Source organism: Daucus carota, chromosome 6, assembly GCF_001625215.2.
Source record: "Daucus carota subsp. sativus chromosome 6, DH1 v3.0, whole genome shotgun sequence".
NCBI lineage: Eukaryota > Viridiplantae > Streptophyta > Magnoliopsida > Apiales > Apiaceae > Daucus > Daucus carota.
The window spans coordinates 6,579,881-6,596,308 of NC_030386.2; the positions used below are offsets into that span (position 1 = coordinate 6,579,881).

General features: G+C 34.4%; 2 protein-coding genes across 2 annotated transcripts; both read right to left on the bottom strand.

Moving 5' to 3' along the window:
- Positions 1–3,550: 3,550 nt before the first annotated feature.
- On the bottom strand, positions 3,551–5,947 carry LOC108192787 (fructose-bisphosphate aldolase 1, chloroplastic). The gene is made up of 6 exons (XM_017359273.2): positions 5,610–5,947; positions 5,202–5,471; positions 4,738–4,847; positions 4,547–4,637; positions 4,181–4,450; positions 3,551–4,068 (listed from the first exon to the last, which is right to left on the bottom strand). Exons 1-6 carry the CDS (start codon positions 5,775–5,777, stop codon positions 3,790–3,792), a joined length of 1,188 nt encoding a protein of 395 aa, XP_017214762.1. The 5' UTR covers positions 5,778–5,947; the 3' UTR covers positions 3,551–3,789.
- Positions 5,948–6,839: 892 nt separating this feature from the next.
- LOC108225108 (uncharacterized) lies at positions 6,840–8,456 on the bottom strand. Its single transcript, XM_017399923.2, has 2 exons — positions 8,278–8,456; positions 6,840–7,864 (listed from the first exon to the last, which is right to left on the bottom strand). The coding sequence occupies exon 2, from the start codon at positions 7,835–7,837 to the stop codon at positions 7,025–7,027; it is 813 nt and encodes a 270-aa protein (XP_017255412.1). The 5' UTR covers positions 7,838–7,864; positions 8,278–8,456; the 3' UTR covers positions 6,840–7,024.
- Between the last annotated feature and the right edge of the window lie 7,972 nt (positions 8,457–16,428).

A 16,428-nucleotide genomic window follows, 5' to 3' on the forward strand; every position in this document is an offset into this window, starting at 1 on the left:
GAAATAACGTAAAAAGTTGAACAGGTTACTGCCAAATTCTCGATTTCATTTTGACTGCGGATTATATTATTCAAGTTCGTAAATCGATATCCAATTCCACCAAATTTAAGAAATATATTTAAATTATATAAATATAAATTTTGAAAGTGCTATAAATCTAACATGAAGGCTAGCTGTGATGACAATAAACCACGAATCACAAGTTTCTCGATTTTTCAACAAATCTATCGTAACTATTCTTCTTTAAGTGTTTGTAAGTGTGGTGTGCACAAGTGTATTGTTTCATTAATTTCAAATGGTACTGAGTTTTATTTATAAGTTCGCAATCTATCATAATTGATTAAGCAATTGGTTCCTTGCATATTTAGTGTATGTATAAGTGTAGTTGACGCTTAAACTTAATTTTATTTCAACTAAAATTTCACTTAGCGCATTCATGACTTCACACTAGCCGTTGGCGCCTCTCAAACACTTCAAGATTTTCACAGTTGACATCACTTGCCAATACTTAATCATTTTTCACTTAGATGGCGCCTTATACATACTCTTATAATCACTTGGCATCACATTATATTTTTATGTTTCACCTGTACTTTTTATATAGCCAAATTAGCATTAGTTAGCGTCTTGCACATCACCTGCACATCTAGGCGCCACTATCCTTTATTTAGACAATTCTTCTAGTAGGTGTTTCTCTAATCATACATATGACTCCTTCTAGGCACGATTTCTATAATTTGGAAATACACACACATATGTGTGTGTATTATTTAGTAGGCGGCAACTCCATTTATGAGAGAGTTAACGTGACGCTCCCAGACCCACATCCTGTGAATCCAAACTATCACACTAACTTTGACAATATTGTCTTAAAATACAAATACTCGCCTTACAAACACAAGGTCGATTATCAGTATTTTTTTAACTTTTGATGTTGAACCTTTCTCATTTACTGATTTGGGTCCATTAGTTTTTAAAACAAACTTCACAAGAGTGATATTAGACTTCACTGCCTTTTCAGCAGATACTAGTTCAATAGTTGTAGTTTCAATTTTCTTATCTTTAGAAATTTTAGGATTCTCAGTGTAACCTAATCCTTGTTTCCTACAACAATCTTCTACGATACATTGAGTAGTCTTACTTAAGCTAGTCCATGTTTTAATAATCTGTCTTTCTTTAGCAAGTTCACTCTCTAAATAAGCATGCCTTTTAAGTAATTCTTGTTTTACATAAATAACATCTCTTTACTTCTGAACTTGTAATGTGAAAATTAGCTCAGATTCTAAGTGATCATTTTTTTTTTCCTTGAGAACAAGATTTTCAATTTTAATTCTATCATTCTCAAAAGTTCAGTCTCTATAACTAACATAATGCTTTTAAGAAACAATCTTAACTCAGTATTATCATCAGTGTCAAAAGCAAGAGTAGAATGAGATACCTAATTTTCAGAAGTGTCAGTACCAGATTCAACATTTACCATTAAGGCATGGTTCACTTTCTCATCAGGATTTGAAGGATCAGCCCAGTCAGTCTTCTTGGTGATAAGAGTTTGACCCTTCTCAAACTTTCCTTTTTTACGCACATGTGCAAAGTGTTCTTTCTCATCATAATTGTAGCCTTTACTTTGGACTTATCCATCTTGTTTGACTTGCCTTTCTTTCATTCAGCTTTTCTGAAGTTTTTTTGGTCAGAATTTGAAGCTATCCTTGAGAACTTCTTATCCTTCTTGAAATTTTTATAAGCCATCTTTTTGAAAATTCTAACCATCAGAGTTGTAAGCTGCATAACTTTCTCATCATCACAGTCATCTTCATCAGAGTCTGTGAGATTATCATAGTTTGAGTCATCATCAGAGTTTGATGACTCAATATCAGGTTTTACTACTAAAGGCTTTCTCTTAGATTATCTCTTTTTCACAATTTTTTCTCTTGATGCCTATCTTCAGTTTTTAAGACAATTGACTTAGACTTGCCACCATGCCTCTTGCTCCACTGTTCCATTCAAGCTCATGAATTTTGAGCATTCCATAAATTTCAACAAAAGACATTTCGCCGAGATCATAATTGTCTATGTTAGTTGTGACCTTTGCATCCCAAATCTCAGGTAGTGTAAGAGAAATTTCATAATTGAATCTTCCGGATCATATTCTTTATCAACCAATGACATGTCATTTAGAAACTTCAGAAACATGTCACGCAAATCTCTTAATGACTCATCAATTTTTGAGTCAAAGTGTTCATACTCCTCTGTGAGTATAGTCTTCATGTTCTTCTTAATAGTTTTTGTGCCTTGACACCTTACTTCCAGAGTATTCCAGATTTCCTTTGCAGTCTTGCAACCTATCACTCAGTTATGTCAACAGATTCTTGCAACATGCTTTATCATGATTTATAGCATATTTCTTTATTAAGAGCATTGTGCAATAAATTTCTTCTCTTTAGGGACCATTCTCTGCTTTTCATCTCCAACTACAACCGAATGTTTTGTTGGCTTGTGTAGTCCATCATAAATTCTGTCTAGGTATTGAGGATTTGTAGTCTCTTAAAACACAGCCATCTTCACATTCCATGTTAGATATTCATTTGCTTTAAATCTTGCGGGTTGAGGTGAATTTTCAAACCTCTTTTGGATTTAATTTTTTCTAAAGTCAAACACACATCACTCACCAAAACCCTTTTTCCTCTAAGAATTTTGATCGTCATGATGAGGCCACACTCATTCCTTATTTTGGTAGGTTCTGAATATGCAAGGCCTCAATGCGAGCCTTCCGGCGATTGTCTTACGAACAACCTTCTAGGTTGCAATTTACTCTTTACTTGTACTTCTGGCAAACTATCTTAATTACTATTGTGCCTATACCAGATATGAGTGTATTTGCCAAACCTTCCTTTTGACATATTCTGGTTAAATGAGTTCGTTGGAGGTCTCTCCTTCCAAAGTCAAATATTGAGATATAAACAAAAATACTCCCTCCGTCCAATTTTAGTTGTCACATTTGGTTTTGTGCCGGTAAAATTGACCAAAGTTTGACTGAAATTTATTAATATTTTATCAATTGAAAAAATAAAAAAAAATATGTCACCGAAAATAACTTTTAATCTACTTTAAGATGTAATTTTCAGTTTTTTAAAATAATAAAAGAGTGACTTGTAATCTTTGGTCAAAAATTAGTCAATTTGACCAACAAAAAAGGAAATGTGACAACTAAAATGGGACGGAGGGAGTATTCGATTATTCTCACCGATCTCTAACTATTACAAATATTAATAAACAAACTGTATTATTAATTATTCTTACGGATCTCTTCTATTACAACAACTATTATTCCTTTGTTTCCAAGTTTTCTCATCTTCTATTTATAGATCTATGTTAAGTGTTATTTATCTTTGGGTTTTCACCTTGGGCCTGCTAGCAGGGCTTCTCCACGTCTTTTGGGCTGAGGCCCATCACAAGTTTCTTTACTAAAACAAAGTTAAGATATGCAGCTTAATGACATTTAAGAGTAAACCATAAAGGACCAGACGGAGAATGTTTAATCATGGAGCAAATATTGAAAATACGCACTATAATATCATGAAAGTTTAATAAATATCAATGGTGATACAGACTAACTAATCTCCACATAGAGAAGCTTTAGATTATTAAGTGGTCGAGATTCGAAAAATGAAACAGAAATAGTCTTGACATCTATAATAACTTATAAGTAGAAATAAAAATAAATTATGTTCTTTATAGATTCGCCTTAATCTCTGCTGTTGGTGCCAAGGAAAATTTGATGCATTGTCATAATTAGTACACATAACCCTTGACAAACATTCCCTTCTTTGCTTCCTCTGATTCACCTTCACCGGTGTACTTTCCGAGTTGAGCAAGAGAGTTGGCCTTGGCCCTGACAAGCAATGCCTCTTGAGCTGCGGCGACATTCTCTGGGCGACCACCCCATGTCTTCAGGCAGGTGTTCTGAAGAGCCCTGGCATAGGAGAATGACACGTGCCACGGGTTGGGAGATTGGTTCATGGCGTTCAAGTTGAGGGTTGCTTCGACTTCAGATTGTCCTCCTGACAGAAACTGTCCAACCACAAACAATTCAACATCTTAGTATATAACCAAACGTTTTTATTACTCACCAAGTACTCCCTCAGAACGTTGTTAATTGTTAGTATATTCTAAATATCTGTACCATGATTCCAGGGACAGCCGGAGGGATTCTTCTGTGGAGGAGCTTTAAAGTGTAGTCAGCAACTTGTTCAGGAGTGGCTCGTTCCTTGCATTCTGCACCAGGGGTAACCATGCTAGGCTTGAGGAGGATACCTTCATACAGGACATTGTTCTGAGCAAGATAGAAGAAGACCTCAGCCCAAACTGCTTGAGCCACTTCAAAAGTCCTCTCGATGCCATGTTCACCGTCAAGCATTATTTCAGGCTCCACAATGGGTACCAATCCATTATCCTGAAGGTCAGATGTTGTTATACAGACATTACTCAAGTGAAAGATGTTAAACCTAATTACCTAAGTCATACTCATATATCTGAGATTCGGTCATACCTGAGAGATTGCAGCATAGCGAGCAAGGCCCCAGGCAGCTTCTTTCACTGCCAAGGCAGATGGACCATTGGGAATGCTCACAACGGTACGCCTGATTGATCACATATAGGTATGTTGTTAGACCATCAAAATGAAAGAACAATTTATTTTATTCTAGGAATTGTTTGAGGAATCCATATATCTAGTCATACCATTTAGCAAAACGAGCTCCCTGTTGATAGTAAGCAGCAGAGCGTGAAGCAAGGCCATCAAGACCTTGGCACCAGGATTCATCATTTGAACCAGCTAGGGGGACTAAACCCTGTTGAAACAGGATTTTACCTTTTAAACTCACATTCTTGTTCCAACTTCCAAAGGTCATATTTCTTATACTTAAAACTCAATAATAGTACTAATATGTGTTTGGTCTAAGCAAAAGTAGTAATATATGTGACACTACAACTGAATTAATGCAAGAGGTTGGATCAACAGACAATTATATTATCCCGTAATCTTAGATAATCATCTTAGCTAAATAGTACTGACTAAAACCATTGTTCATTATTATTCCATTCATTGCGTGCTTAGTTTTATTTTACTCTTAAGGGGGGACTCAAGTCAATACTCCTAGCTATGAGTTCAAAATCAGCATGGTTTGAGATATGAAAATAAGTACCTTGTCGGTTTTGATACCAGGAACAATGTTCTGCTCCTTGAGAACATCAACAATTTTCTTGCCATCAACAGTTGATTGGTAAAGAGTTTCCTCAAACAGGATAGCTCCAGAGACATAGTTACCAAGACCAGGGACCGAGACAAGGAGGGTACGGTATGCTTGGCGGTTGGCCTCTGTGTTCTCCAGCCCAATTGAGGCTAACCGCTTTCCACATGTAGCATTTGACTCATCCATGGCCAAAATTCCACGCCCAGGTGATGCTATAGTATTCTGTACCGCAAAATTTAAGAGAACAAATATATAAATTTCACTGACTCTTGTTTACTTGTATGTCGTATGCATTGTCCATAAATTGGTTAAAATTTGTACATTATGTAAAACAAGTCTTAACAAAAACAAAGAACTTACCGCGGTCTTAACAAGCTCATCAGCATAGGAAGCTCTGATGTTTATGGCTGAGGTGGCGGACGGGTAGCAGCGGACAACTGAGACTGAGGGCTGGCGGAGGGTCTGACCCTTCACCCACTCAGACTTGTCGAGGATAGTAGAGGACTTGAGGAGGGATGCAGAGGCCATTGTATGTTCCTGTTATGCTCCAGAAGACTGAGTGTGTGAGCTCTTAAAAACAAAAACACTAGTAGCCTTGGCCTTTACTTATCTTATCTGGTCTCAAGCTATCTCTACTTCTCAATACCACTCATTGTACCTTCACTTGATCATTCTATTTATAATTGTCATTTGTGTTTCACTAAAGATGTCTAATTTGAGGCTGCTATACATTGACTAATCATGGCATGCCATGTAGATATCAGTTTGTCTACTTGGCATTTGTTGGACAAGTGTTTTAGATGGATTTGTTGAATTCTTTAGTGTTGCCATACATGTTCAGGTAAAAGACAAATGCATCACTTTCTTGGGTGTAACTGTGCAAGGAGATGGAGATTCCTATGGAAAAGTGAGTTAGAGGCTCTAATTATCTGTTAATCTCTTCTTCTTTTTCTGTTTGCTAATTGCTACCTGTAATGGATTTAATGGCCAATGTCTAATCCCTCGTTTTGATGACAACTTCCACAATACCAATGGGCAGCTTGCCAAGTTGGTCATTCAATGTAAAAATCTTTATTAGCTTTAGAATATATTTCATAAAAGTGTGTGAATCTTATAATCTGCATAAATTTTGCCCATAGTACAAAGAAATAGCATTTCTCTATACTATAATTATTATCACTTCTCCGTTTCAAAATACCTGTCCATTTTCAAAAAATCAAGCATATTAAAAAAATGAATTTTGATAACAATAGAGTTGTATTGAGTCATTAATTGAACATAATATGTGGAATATGATCGATCTTGGAAATATAAATTAAAAATATGTGAAGTAAATATGCCCGGGAACCACTTGCGTGAAAGTTGAAGTGGACAAGTATTTTGAAACATTTTTTTTTTGTCTAAAATGGACATGTATTGTGAAATGGAAGGAGTAAAGAAATATATTAGCTAGACAAGGCACGAGTAACTACAACTAAGAAAGAAATATAACAAAACATGAGTTGCGATTGAATGCTTGGTCTCTGATCCTTCAACTTAAATCTAAAGTTCCAAAAGCAGTCCTAAAATCACATTAATAGGTGCAGGATATTACCAAGGTCCATGCTCGCCCTTGCGACCAGGATCAATATCACACTTGCAAATTTTACTTGCATTGTCCAACTCAGGTCATCGGTACCATATAAACTAGCAATTTTCTAATATACATTATATAAGAAAACCTAAGCAATGTAAAGTTGTTCAATTTGACTTCTATAGTGCAAACTAAGAGTTTATTAAGCAGAATATCCATTCAAAGATAGGTCAGAAACTCCGGAAATAAGATCATCAATTGACAGGTCCACAGATCCAGCCAGAGGATCATTCATGGACTTTCCCCTCGATGCTTCCCACAACCCAGTATCATCAATACCTGGAGGATCTACTTGTGAAGTATTACCGCCTGACAGGATTTTGTCCAACTGTTTGGTAAGCTCATCTTCCTCGTCTGGAATGTCTATATCCCACTCCTTAAAGATAATTTGATTTCTTTGCTCCATTGCATATACTGGAAACTCAGAATCAAATTCAGCAACAAAATCATTGACTTCTCTCGTATCTTCTTTGTAAGTCGGAAGGAAAAAACTGTCATACGTACTTCCCAAGGGCAATGCATCATTCTGGTCATCTATTGGATAGCCATCACTGTTCTTTTCTGATTTATTTTTAGCCAGTGTAGATGCAGAATTAAAGGCTATTGTATCCACAGAGACTAACGGTTCCGTTTCCTCACTGGTACGTGCAATCGCAGTGTCCACTCCTGTCGAAGCATCTCTTTGAGATGCTGAATCAGCAGGTGCGTCAGAACGGGAACTAAGAGTCTCTGCTAAGGCATCCAGCACGAGAGTCCAATTAGGATCTGAATCTTCAGCATTGTTAACCAAACAGGAATCTGCCCAATCTACATCTTCCACAGAAGGCACATTCCCATTCCGCTCGTATTTAGCAGGATTTACAGTAAGAGGCGAAGAAGAATCTTGTACCATGTCATCCTCTGCATTCAAGGCTTGAAAGAGATTTTCCATAGCATCTTCAGTAAGTAACATCATAAGAGCGAGTGCTGGGTAATAGTAGCCCTGGAAGATAACACACATCAGCATAACTACCAGTCTACCACATACCGGGCATACGGAAATTCGGCAAATTTTCAAAAATGGGGATACACCCACATAGTGGACTCATCCTCAATTTATAAAACAAATCAGTACTAAATTAACAGAATTAGAAGAAGAAAAAAAAAAAAAAAAGCAAACAGAAAATAAGTAGAGTGCAACATATGAGCAGCCGTCTTATTAGTCGGGGCAAGAGCAAATATATACAGTCTAGTGGTCTAGAGATACAAATATACAATAGAGATATACACGCGTCGGCAATCAACGAAACTGAATACATCAATTCGTCAGTTGAAGAGAAAGAAATCACTGAAAGAGAAAGAAACGGAAGCAGTGAAGAAGAGAAAAGGCAGTAAAAGTAGGAGTCTTGGGCTTACGTGAGGAAGAAAGAGCCGCCGGAGAGATGGAGCCGCCGCGAAAGAAGAATAGATCGGAGCTTCAACTAGGGCTCCTCTAAACCCCTCCTCTGTTATTACAACTTTGGATATTACCCGTGCTTAGCGCGCACGGCGATTTTACTCCTCCCTCTATCTTTTACTTTTCAGTTTTCGTGTTTGACTTCGACACACATTTTTATTCATCATATATTTAATATCATATTAATATTAAATATAAAAAATTTATTGTATTAAAGCACTCATAAATACGAATTTAACAAAATCACTCACTATATTTGGTCTTATAAATTATGCATAAATTAATAAAGATTTTCTAATGGTGTGCCCAAAGGCACACAATAGTCCCTAACTCCAATAAAAATAACTCATTTTTGATTGGTGGATGAACGATAAATGATAATGGCCTCCTGCATTCACATCAACTCCACCAATCAAAACAAGTCATTTTTATAGAATTTAGTGTTTAATGTGTGCCCTTGGGCACACATTAGAAAGACCGAATTAATAATTTGTCTAATATTATGAACAGTTCCAACATCTCAAACAGAAAAAGAATAAAGAATCAGAGGAGTATATTTTTCTTATTAATTTCGATATCACCATTTCTCGTTGCTTTTCATTAATATTTTTCGTGATTATCATCTATTTATATTTATATTAACAATTGTTGTCAATTTTGAATATATAACTATTAATGAGAATGCAAACAAATATCAAATATTAAATCATGATTCTTCAAACTGTGTTATATCCGGGAAAATTTTGTGATATTTTAATCATGTAAATAACTGTTAAATGTTTTATATGACATGCACAGTTTTGGTGTCATTTAATTGAGCATGATTATTTTATTGGTTATCCATAAAATGAATACTCGCATAATTGCAATTTTGTGATTATGTGGATTTTGGTGACTAATATGATTAACTGTAATAATATTTGATGGATGCCTTTAATTGATTAAATTGGGGTACATGATTAATTGTGTAATGTTAATTGTTTATTCTCAACACGAGTGAACAGTTTAGAAATCGAGTATATTAAAAATTTTATAAATCAGAGTTGTTCTTTGATTTGAAAATATTAAAATCCGTATTTATTTATATTACAAAATTTTGTCCAATTAAAATTTATCAGAATATTTCAATTTTGGTATTTTATGTTTTAAACAGATTTCAAAATATTATAAATCTTGCAAATAATTATTTTGATTATTTGCACTTTAGAAATTATTTGGACAATTTAATTTAAATATTTAAAGTATTTATAGATAAAACTTTTCACGGATTTATTCGATTTGAAAATTTTAGGATTTTTGGGTATGTTTAGCTAGATGTTTCGAAAACATTTTCGGACCCCAGATTTATATTATTGTTAAAACTTTAACTTTTTATTAATAGTGGGGTGCATTTTTTTAATAAACCAATAACAAAAAGCTATATCAGTACTGTGTAGTAGCTCCGTGTCTATCGCGTGTACGTTTAGTTAGTATATATAATCAAAAACCTAACAGATAAACATCATATAGTATTAACAAGAGTATTAACAAGAGGCGGTGGGTAAATTCCTTTTAATGAGCGAAGAAAGTTCGAGGGTTTCAGTACTAAATCAATCGGCTAGCATTCGGTCGGTTCGGTCTGGGTTCGGTCCAGACCGAACCGAAAGGACTGAAGACCGAATTTCTGAAATTTTTTGGACCGGACCGAAGTTTGCATATGGACCGAACCGGAACCGAACCGAAATAATTCGGTCGGTCCGGTCCGATCCGCCAGAACAGATTTTAAAAAAATTTCAAATTATCTGTATTATAAAGAAAATCATCAAGCATGATTAATGAGAAAAATCTAGAAATCAATTAACGGGGCTGAAGGCCTTAGGCTGTGATTCTAAGCTCGAATTGATTCTGTGGAGTGTGGAGTATCTTTGATTCTTTAATCTGACGAGCAATGATCTGTGTTGTGTGCGCGCGGCGCTGGGAGGGAAGGGATATTAGCAAACTAGGTACTCCCTCCATCCCAATTTAAGTGACTTGGTTTGACTTTCACGGAGATTAAGAAAAAGGTAGTAAATGTAGTTGAAAAGTGGGTAAAGTGGTGGGACCCATCAATATTTAATAATAGATTTGAGATAATGGAGGAAGGTAGTGGGTGTAATAGTGTTTATTTAATAAAAAGAGAGTATAAAATAGAGAGGTAGTGGGTGTAATAGTGAAAAGTAGTGTTCAAAAATAGTAAGTATTGTAGGTTCATTCTTTTTGGGACGTCCCAAAAAGGAAATGAGGTCACATAAAATGGGACGGAGGGAGTAATAGATTAGGACATACTCCCTCCATCCCATTTTAAGTGTCTTGTTTTGATTTTCAACGGTCAAATTGACCAATTTTTGACCAAACATAAAGAACAAATTTGTTATTATATTTAAAAACTAAAAATTACATTCTATAGTATATTGTATGTACTTTATAGTGATATATTTTTTTTTATTTTTAAAAATTATATTATATGTGTAAATCTCAGTCAAAATTTGGTCAATTTGACCATTCAAAAGTCAAACAGGACACTTAAAATGGGATGGAGGGAGTATAAGATTAGGCGTAGTATAGTTTACCAGTTGTATAGAATATGTTATTTAATATATAAAATCAAAATATTAATTATATATATAAAGTTCGGTCCATTCGGTACAGAACCGAATTTTTTTGATGGGGACCGGACCGGGCCGTATTTTATTTCGTTCCGGACCGAAATACCCGAAGATACCAAAATTTCAGAAAATTAGGACTAAACCGGACCGAAATTATTCGGTCCGGTTCGGTTTTTCGATTTCGGTTCGGTTTTGCTCAGTCCTACAATCGGCTAATCCGAAGGTGATGGTTCACTAATATCTGTAAATCGAGTCCTGCTTCGTATTACGCTTGTATGCTAGGTATTGATTGTTGTGTTGTGCAGCTGTAGTGTGAGGGGGCTGAACGGTTGAATCAGAAGGGAAGAGGTGGCGGCGGTGTTGTCGCAGGAGGTAGATAGGATAGGGTACGATTCTGGTGGAGGAGATTTGTAAACAGAGGTATCGCTGGAGAAAAAAAAGCTAAGGTTGGGAGGCAAACGAGAAGGCGTCTGTGGGTACGTATTTGATTTAAATACTATAGACGATACTTAACAATTATTAACATGAATCACGTGTTATATGAAATACTTGATTATGTGATATGTGACTTACGTGCTGATACCATGATGCGTATAATCGATTGGGTAGTTTCTATTATTACGAGACGTACAATTACGTTAATTGAATTGACCTAAGTTGTTGAATCAATACTTTTGATTTATAGATTCAAGAGTTTAGTAATTACATCAAGTGATAAGTCGAGTACCACTTTAGAGCACACCAAAAGGCAAGTGATTCTATTTCACAACTTTTAATTATTGCCAAGGCAATTCTTGTCATATTTTGTATTCCAAATCAGAGAATGCCATAAACTTGAATTACAATTATTGTTTCATATATCATTGTAAGACACATCATACGGATACTCAACCAATGATTTCATTACATTTCAATGATTGAATTCACCACTATCTAGTAATCGTTCTACTAGAATCCTTGAATTACTTTTAGATAGATATGCAAACTATTCTATCCAGATATACTCCGTACAGTATAGATTTTGAGTTCATGATAAGCAAATAATTAATTATTCTAGTTATGTTGCCATCAATTGTTGTGATTACTCCGGACCATGTGAAATAGGGAGTTGGTTAAATGAGAGAGTTAATTAATTCGACCCCTTAAGAAAAATATTTTTATGGATTGGATGTATGCGTACGAGGCCGTGACGACGGTCCAGTGAAGGGCTATTTGGGTATTATTCGAAATATGATATTACTTTGCTGCCAAAGGCCAATGTGTTGCCTTATATTTGGTACATGTGAATTTAGACATGCTTCTACGAAGTGTGATCCTGTGTGATTAGGGGTGTACACGGTTCGGGTTGGGCGGGTTAAAGATTTAACGACCCAACCCAATTAATTCGGGTTTTCAAATTCTCAACCCAACACATAAAAATTAAATTCATAATCCAAACCAATTTGTATTACTTCGATTCGGATCGGTTTGATCGGGTTATGAAATATAAAATAATTTTTTCCCCATAATAAAGCAAATCCAAACTTCGACACATCAAAAGATAGAACTTTAACTAAATGTCTATACTTAGAGTCTGTCAGTCTGATACTTGAACAGAAAAAGTCTAACAATATTAAGAGAGCCAAATAGATAATAAGTAGTTTATTTGCCGCTTCTAAAACTACAGCAAGCAGGTTAAATACCCATTATCTACAAAATGAGTTAAACACTATAACATCTTAAAAAACTGCTTATAATAAGGCAAATATGTGATTTAATATTTTTCAATCGGGTTGGGTTGGATCGGTAATAAACTAAAACCCGTGTCCAACCCAATTAAATCGGGTTAATCATTTTTAAATCCAATTATCTATCGGGTCAAAAAAAATCGAATTGGTTCGGGTGAAATATGGTCGATTTAGATTGGTTCGATTAGTTTCACCTACCCGTATACACCCCTAGTTGTGATAGTACACCTGTCAGTTAAGATTCCAATCTAAAAGTTACAAGTTGATTACTTAAGCTGATATTGCTTTTGCTTTTCATTGGATACTATTGTTTATTATTTCTTTACTTCCAGAAAGATAGCACTTCTTCCTGCTTAGAATTTAAGCATTATACATATATTGTTGAGCCTTCCCGTTGCTCATTCTTGTTTTGTTGTTGTTGTGCTAATCTTTTAGTTTGACCTAATTATGCCAAGACTTCGTCTTACTGCAAGGAAAAGGGCTCCTCTTAATCACCCCCAGATTTTCAGGTTTAATTTACCCGCACAGGTAGGAAGAAACCTAAGGTGTACATAGAACTTTTGTAGTGTGTAATAAAATATGACTTAGTTATAAAACTTATCTAGACTTTTGAGGATTAGTGTAACTCACGTAGAAGTTATACTAATTCAATTTGTAGTGTGTAATCACATAATGGTTTTATTTAGTGCTTGTTTCATATCATAACTTGTGAACGATACAGTTGCATGTAGGGGTCATATTATTGTCTTATAATATTAGCATTTTATTCCGATGTGCATATTATATTATTGTGAGTCAGGTTGTGACCCCCAAATCGAGACCCCTGGTTTGGAGGGTGTCACAAACTGGGTGACTGATAACTTTTTTTATGAGCCGTCGTATAAATTTCTTCTTCTTTTTTCTATATTTGGTATTTTCTCAGAAATTTTGAAAAATCTGTGAATATTTGAAATTATTGGATATTGTGTGTAGACAGACCATATCCTACTTATATATATTTAGAGATAGTAGCTTGTAATCCCCGTGCAATGCATAGGGTCTTTTTAGTTATTTGATAAAGTTTTATGTTTAATATGATTAAAAAATTTAATTATCAAAATTAAACTATAATTTTTAATAAAATAAAATAAGAAATATTTTTCTTTGTAGGTTAAAACTATTAGAAAAATTAATTTAATTATTAATTTTTTTTATAAAGAATAAAGATTTGTCTACTTTTATTAGCATTTGATGTTACGGTATTTTTCATGTATTTTCTTATATTTTTTATTGATATGTATTTGTATATATGTTGCGGGACATAATTTTGGATGAAATTTTTGTAGCATATTTTTATTAAATGGAGGTCTTTCCTAAAAAGCTCAAGTTTAAAAGTAATAATACCAGTATATGCATATAATCTACAATATATATTATCTGTCGAGAAAATCTTTCTGAGTGCAGCAACTTGACCACCTGTTAGGTCCATATCATATATATAGTCACGAATATGTAAAATCATGAAATCATAAAAAAAAATTCATCTGCCTCAAGAAAGTTGTGTGTTTATAGGCAGCATAACCTAAACTGAAGCAGATCATTAAAATGCGCTAATGGTGAACACATCATGAATATAGCACACATAATGCAATACCGTCTGGTGTAGGATAATCATGATCATATACATTTTACTCACTTAATCTTCCAACAACAACTTGTTGTATATAAGGTAGAAGACTGTTGGGAATTCATTTATGATCTTCACCAAGTTTACCATCGACAGGATTTAAATTTCTTAACAAAATGATTTGCTAGTCTAAATATGCCTTTTGCATATCTCGTGCAATTTCTTCATGGAAGCGCAAAAAGAACACGGAAATACAACTTATTAAAGTTATAATAATCATACTGATGTAATTAACTATTTGTTAGGTACTTGTGATAACATATGTTGTAGCTATATACCTTAGTGCGCCCATATGGGTCATAGTTTTCAGCTCAAAATCTTCGACTGTTGTGATTTTTTCAGGTTGCCCATAAACAATTGTGGACGGAGAGAAAACCAACTACAAAACCAGAGAATTAGTTTCTCATGTCAAATATGCAAAAAGAGAACTAAAAGCTGATTTTACATGTGTGCTAGCAATAAAGTTGCTACCTTCTGCAATTTCATTTATACATTCTTCGGAATTGATTACACTAATAAAGCAGACTGCTAATGATTTCACCAGAAGAAAGTTGGAGCACACCCAACAAAACATGGACTATCCATTTGATGAGAAAATGACCATTTGATGAGAAAATGACCAAAACAGGTAGCCAATTGTATTAGGTGGGAAAGTGAGGGGAGGGTAAAAATAGTCATTTTTCAAACTCTTTGTATTGAGGATTTAAAAGCATATTGATTGGTAAAGAATGCGAACCTGATTTTTTTGTTTGGGTTTAATATATTGTGAAATTACAAATTCTACCATTCCAGCACCGCATCTGCGATTCTTCAGTATAGTGGAGTATTCCTGCTTCACGGCTCACAGGTTCATTATCATTGATTCATTGCAATTCATCAAATATGTGCTCCTAAGCAAAGAGAATGATGAGTAACTCCACGACTGAGTGTATCGCTTTAAATTCATGGTACAAGTTGAGACTTTTAACTATTGAAATTATATTAAATTGTCTTACAAAAACCCTTAAATCCAATTTGTCAAACATTAAATTTGTAGTAAAAATGTAATTTAGAGTTAAAAGCTAATTCATAGTAATATTAGCACAACAACATATATTAAAGATGAGTCTATTGTGAAATAATTAAATTGGGTTTCAGCTCTACTAGTTTAAAGTGCAACGCGTTAAGTGGTTAAAAGATCTAAAATATTAGGAAACATGGCTGGTCATTCCAATCTAATCTGTTTGTCCCTGTGGCCAGAGTTCACAGTGTCAGAAGTGGAGGCTTTTGTAGTTGAGCATTCGGAGACACGTGCTACGGTATACTCTGTGTTATACTGTAGTCAGAGATTTTAATTTGAAAAGTGCAGTACTTTCTGATTATGTTTTTGACAGAAGGTGGAAATTTCTTCCATGTCTGATCCCTAATATTAGAATAGAGCTAATTTGAAAACATACAGATAGGTGATAAGTGTATGTCATTGTCGTCTAGTACAATATCTAAAATGCTAACCTCTCCAAGTTCAACAATGAGCTTATGAATTGGTACTTGAATAAGTTGTTTTACTTCTTTGTTGAAAAGAGTAACCGTCGTCGTTCTAGTGTCATCCAGAATCTGAGCCACCACCCTATAGCTGAAAGTATTTACCTTTGATTGGAATAGATTTTTCATTTTAGTGGTTGAAAGTGTTAGAATGAGGCAATTTTAAAAGATATAAATGTTCCATTCTAATTTGGATTGGACTATTTTATTACCATGATCAATATTATGAAAAAGATAATACCTGTTGCGAAATCGTAAAGGTGGACTAGTTGCAGGCATAGCAGAAATAATTTCCTTCAATGTGAAATCGCAAACATGTATATTGAATGTAAAATGATTCAAATAAAAGGAGATACTCATTTGCTTAGATCTCGAATTATTTTCTCATTTAGTATGTCCACATATGATAAAATATTATAATATTCGATATTGAATTATCTTAAATATTAAGTTCTGGATCTTAACCTAATATTAACTATTATTGTATGTTTTATTTTCTAACCGAGTACTTTATAACCCGCCAAATATACGTCAAATATTACCACTAATGATATGGGTCGAAATACAATCTGG

What these genes read in the sequence shown, in the direction of transcription:
- LOC108192787 (XM_017359273.2), bottom strand. Translation starts at nt 5,777, where the DNA reads ATGGCCTCTGCATCCCTCCTCAAGTCCTCTACTATCCTCGACAAGTCT. An exon ending in ATGAGCTTGTTAAGACCGCG is followed by an intron (nt 5,472 to 5,609) that starts GTAAGTTCTTTG and finishes TTTGCGGTACAG; the next exon opens with AATACTATAGCATCACCTGG. An exon ending in GCTATGCTGCAATCTCTCAG is followed by an intron (nt 4,451 to 4,546) that starts GTATGACCGAAT and finishes TCTGACCTTCAG; the next exon opens with GATAATGGATTGGTACCCAT.
- LOC108225108 (XM_017399923.2), bottom strand. Translation starts at nt 7,837, where the DNA reads ATGATGTTACTTACTGAAGATGCTATGGAAAATCTCTTTCAAGCCTTG.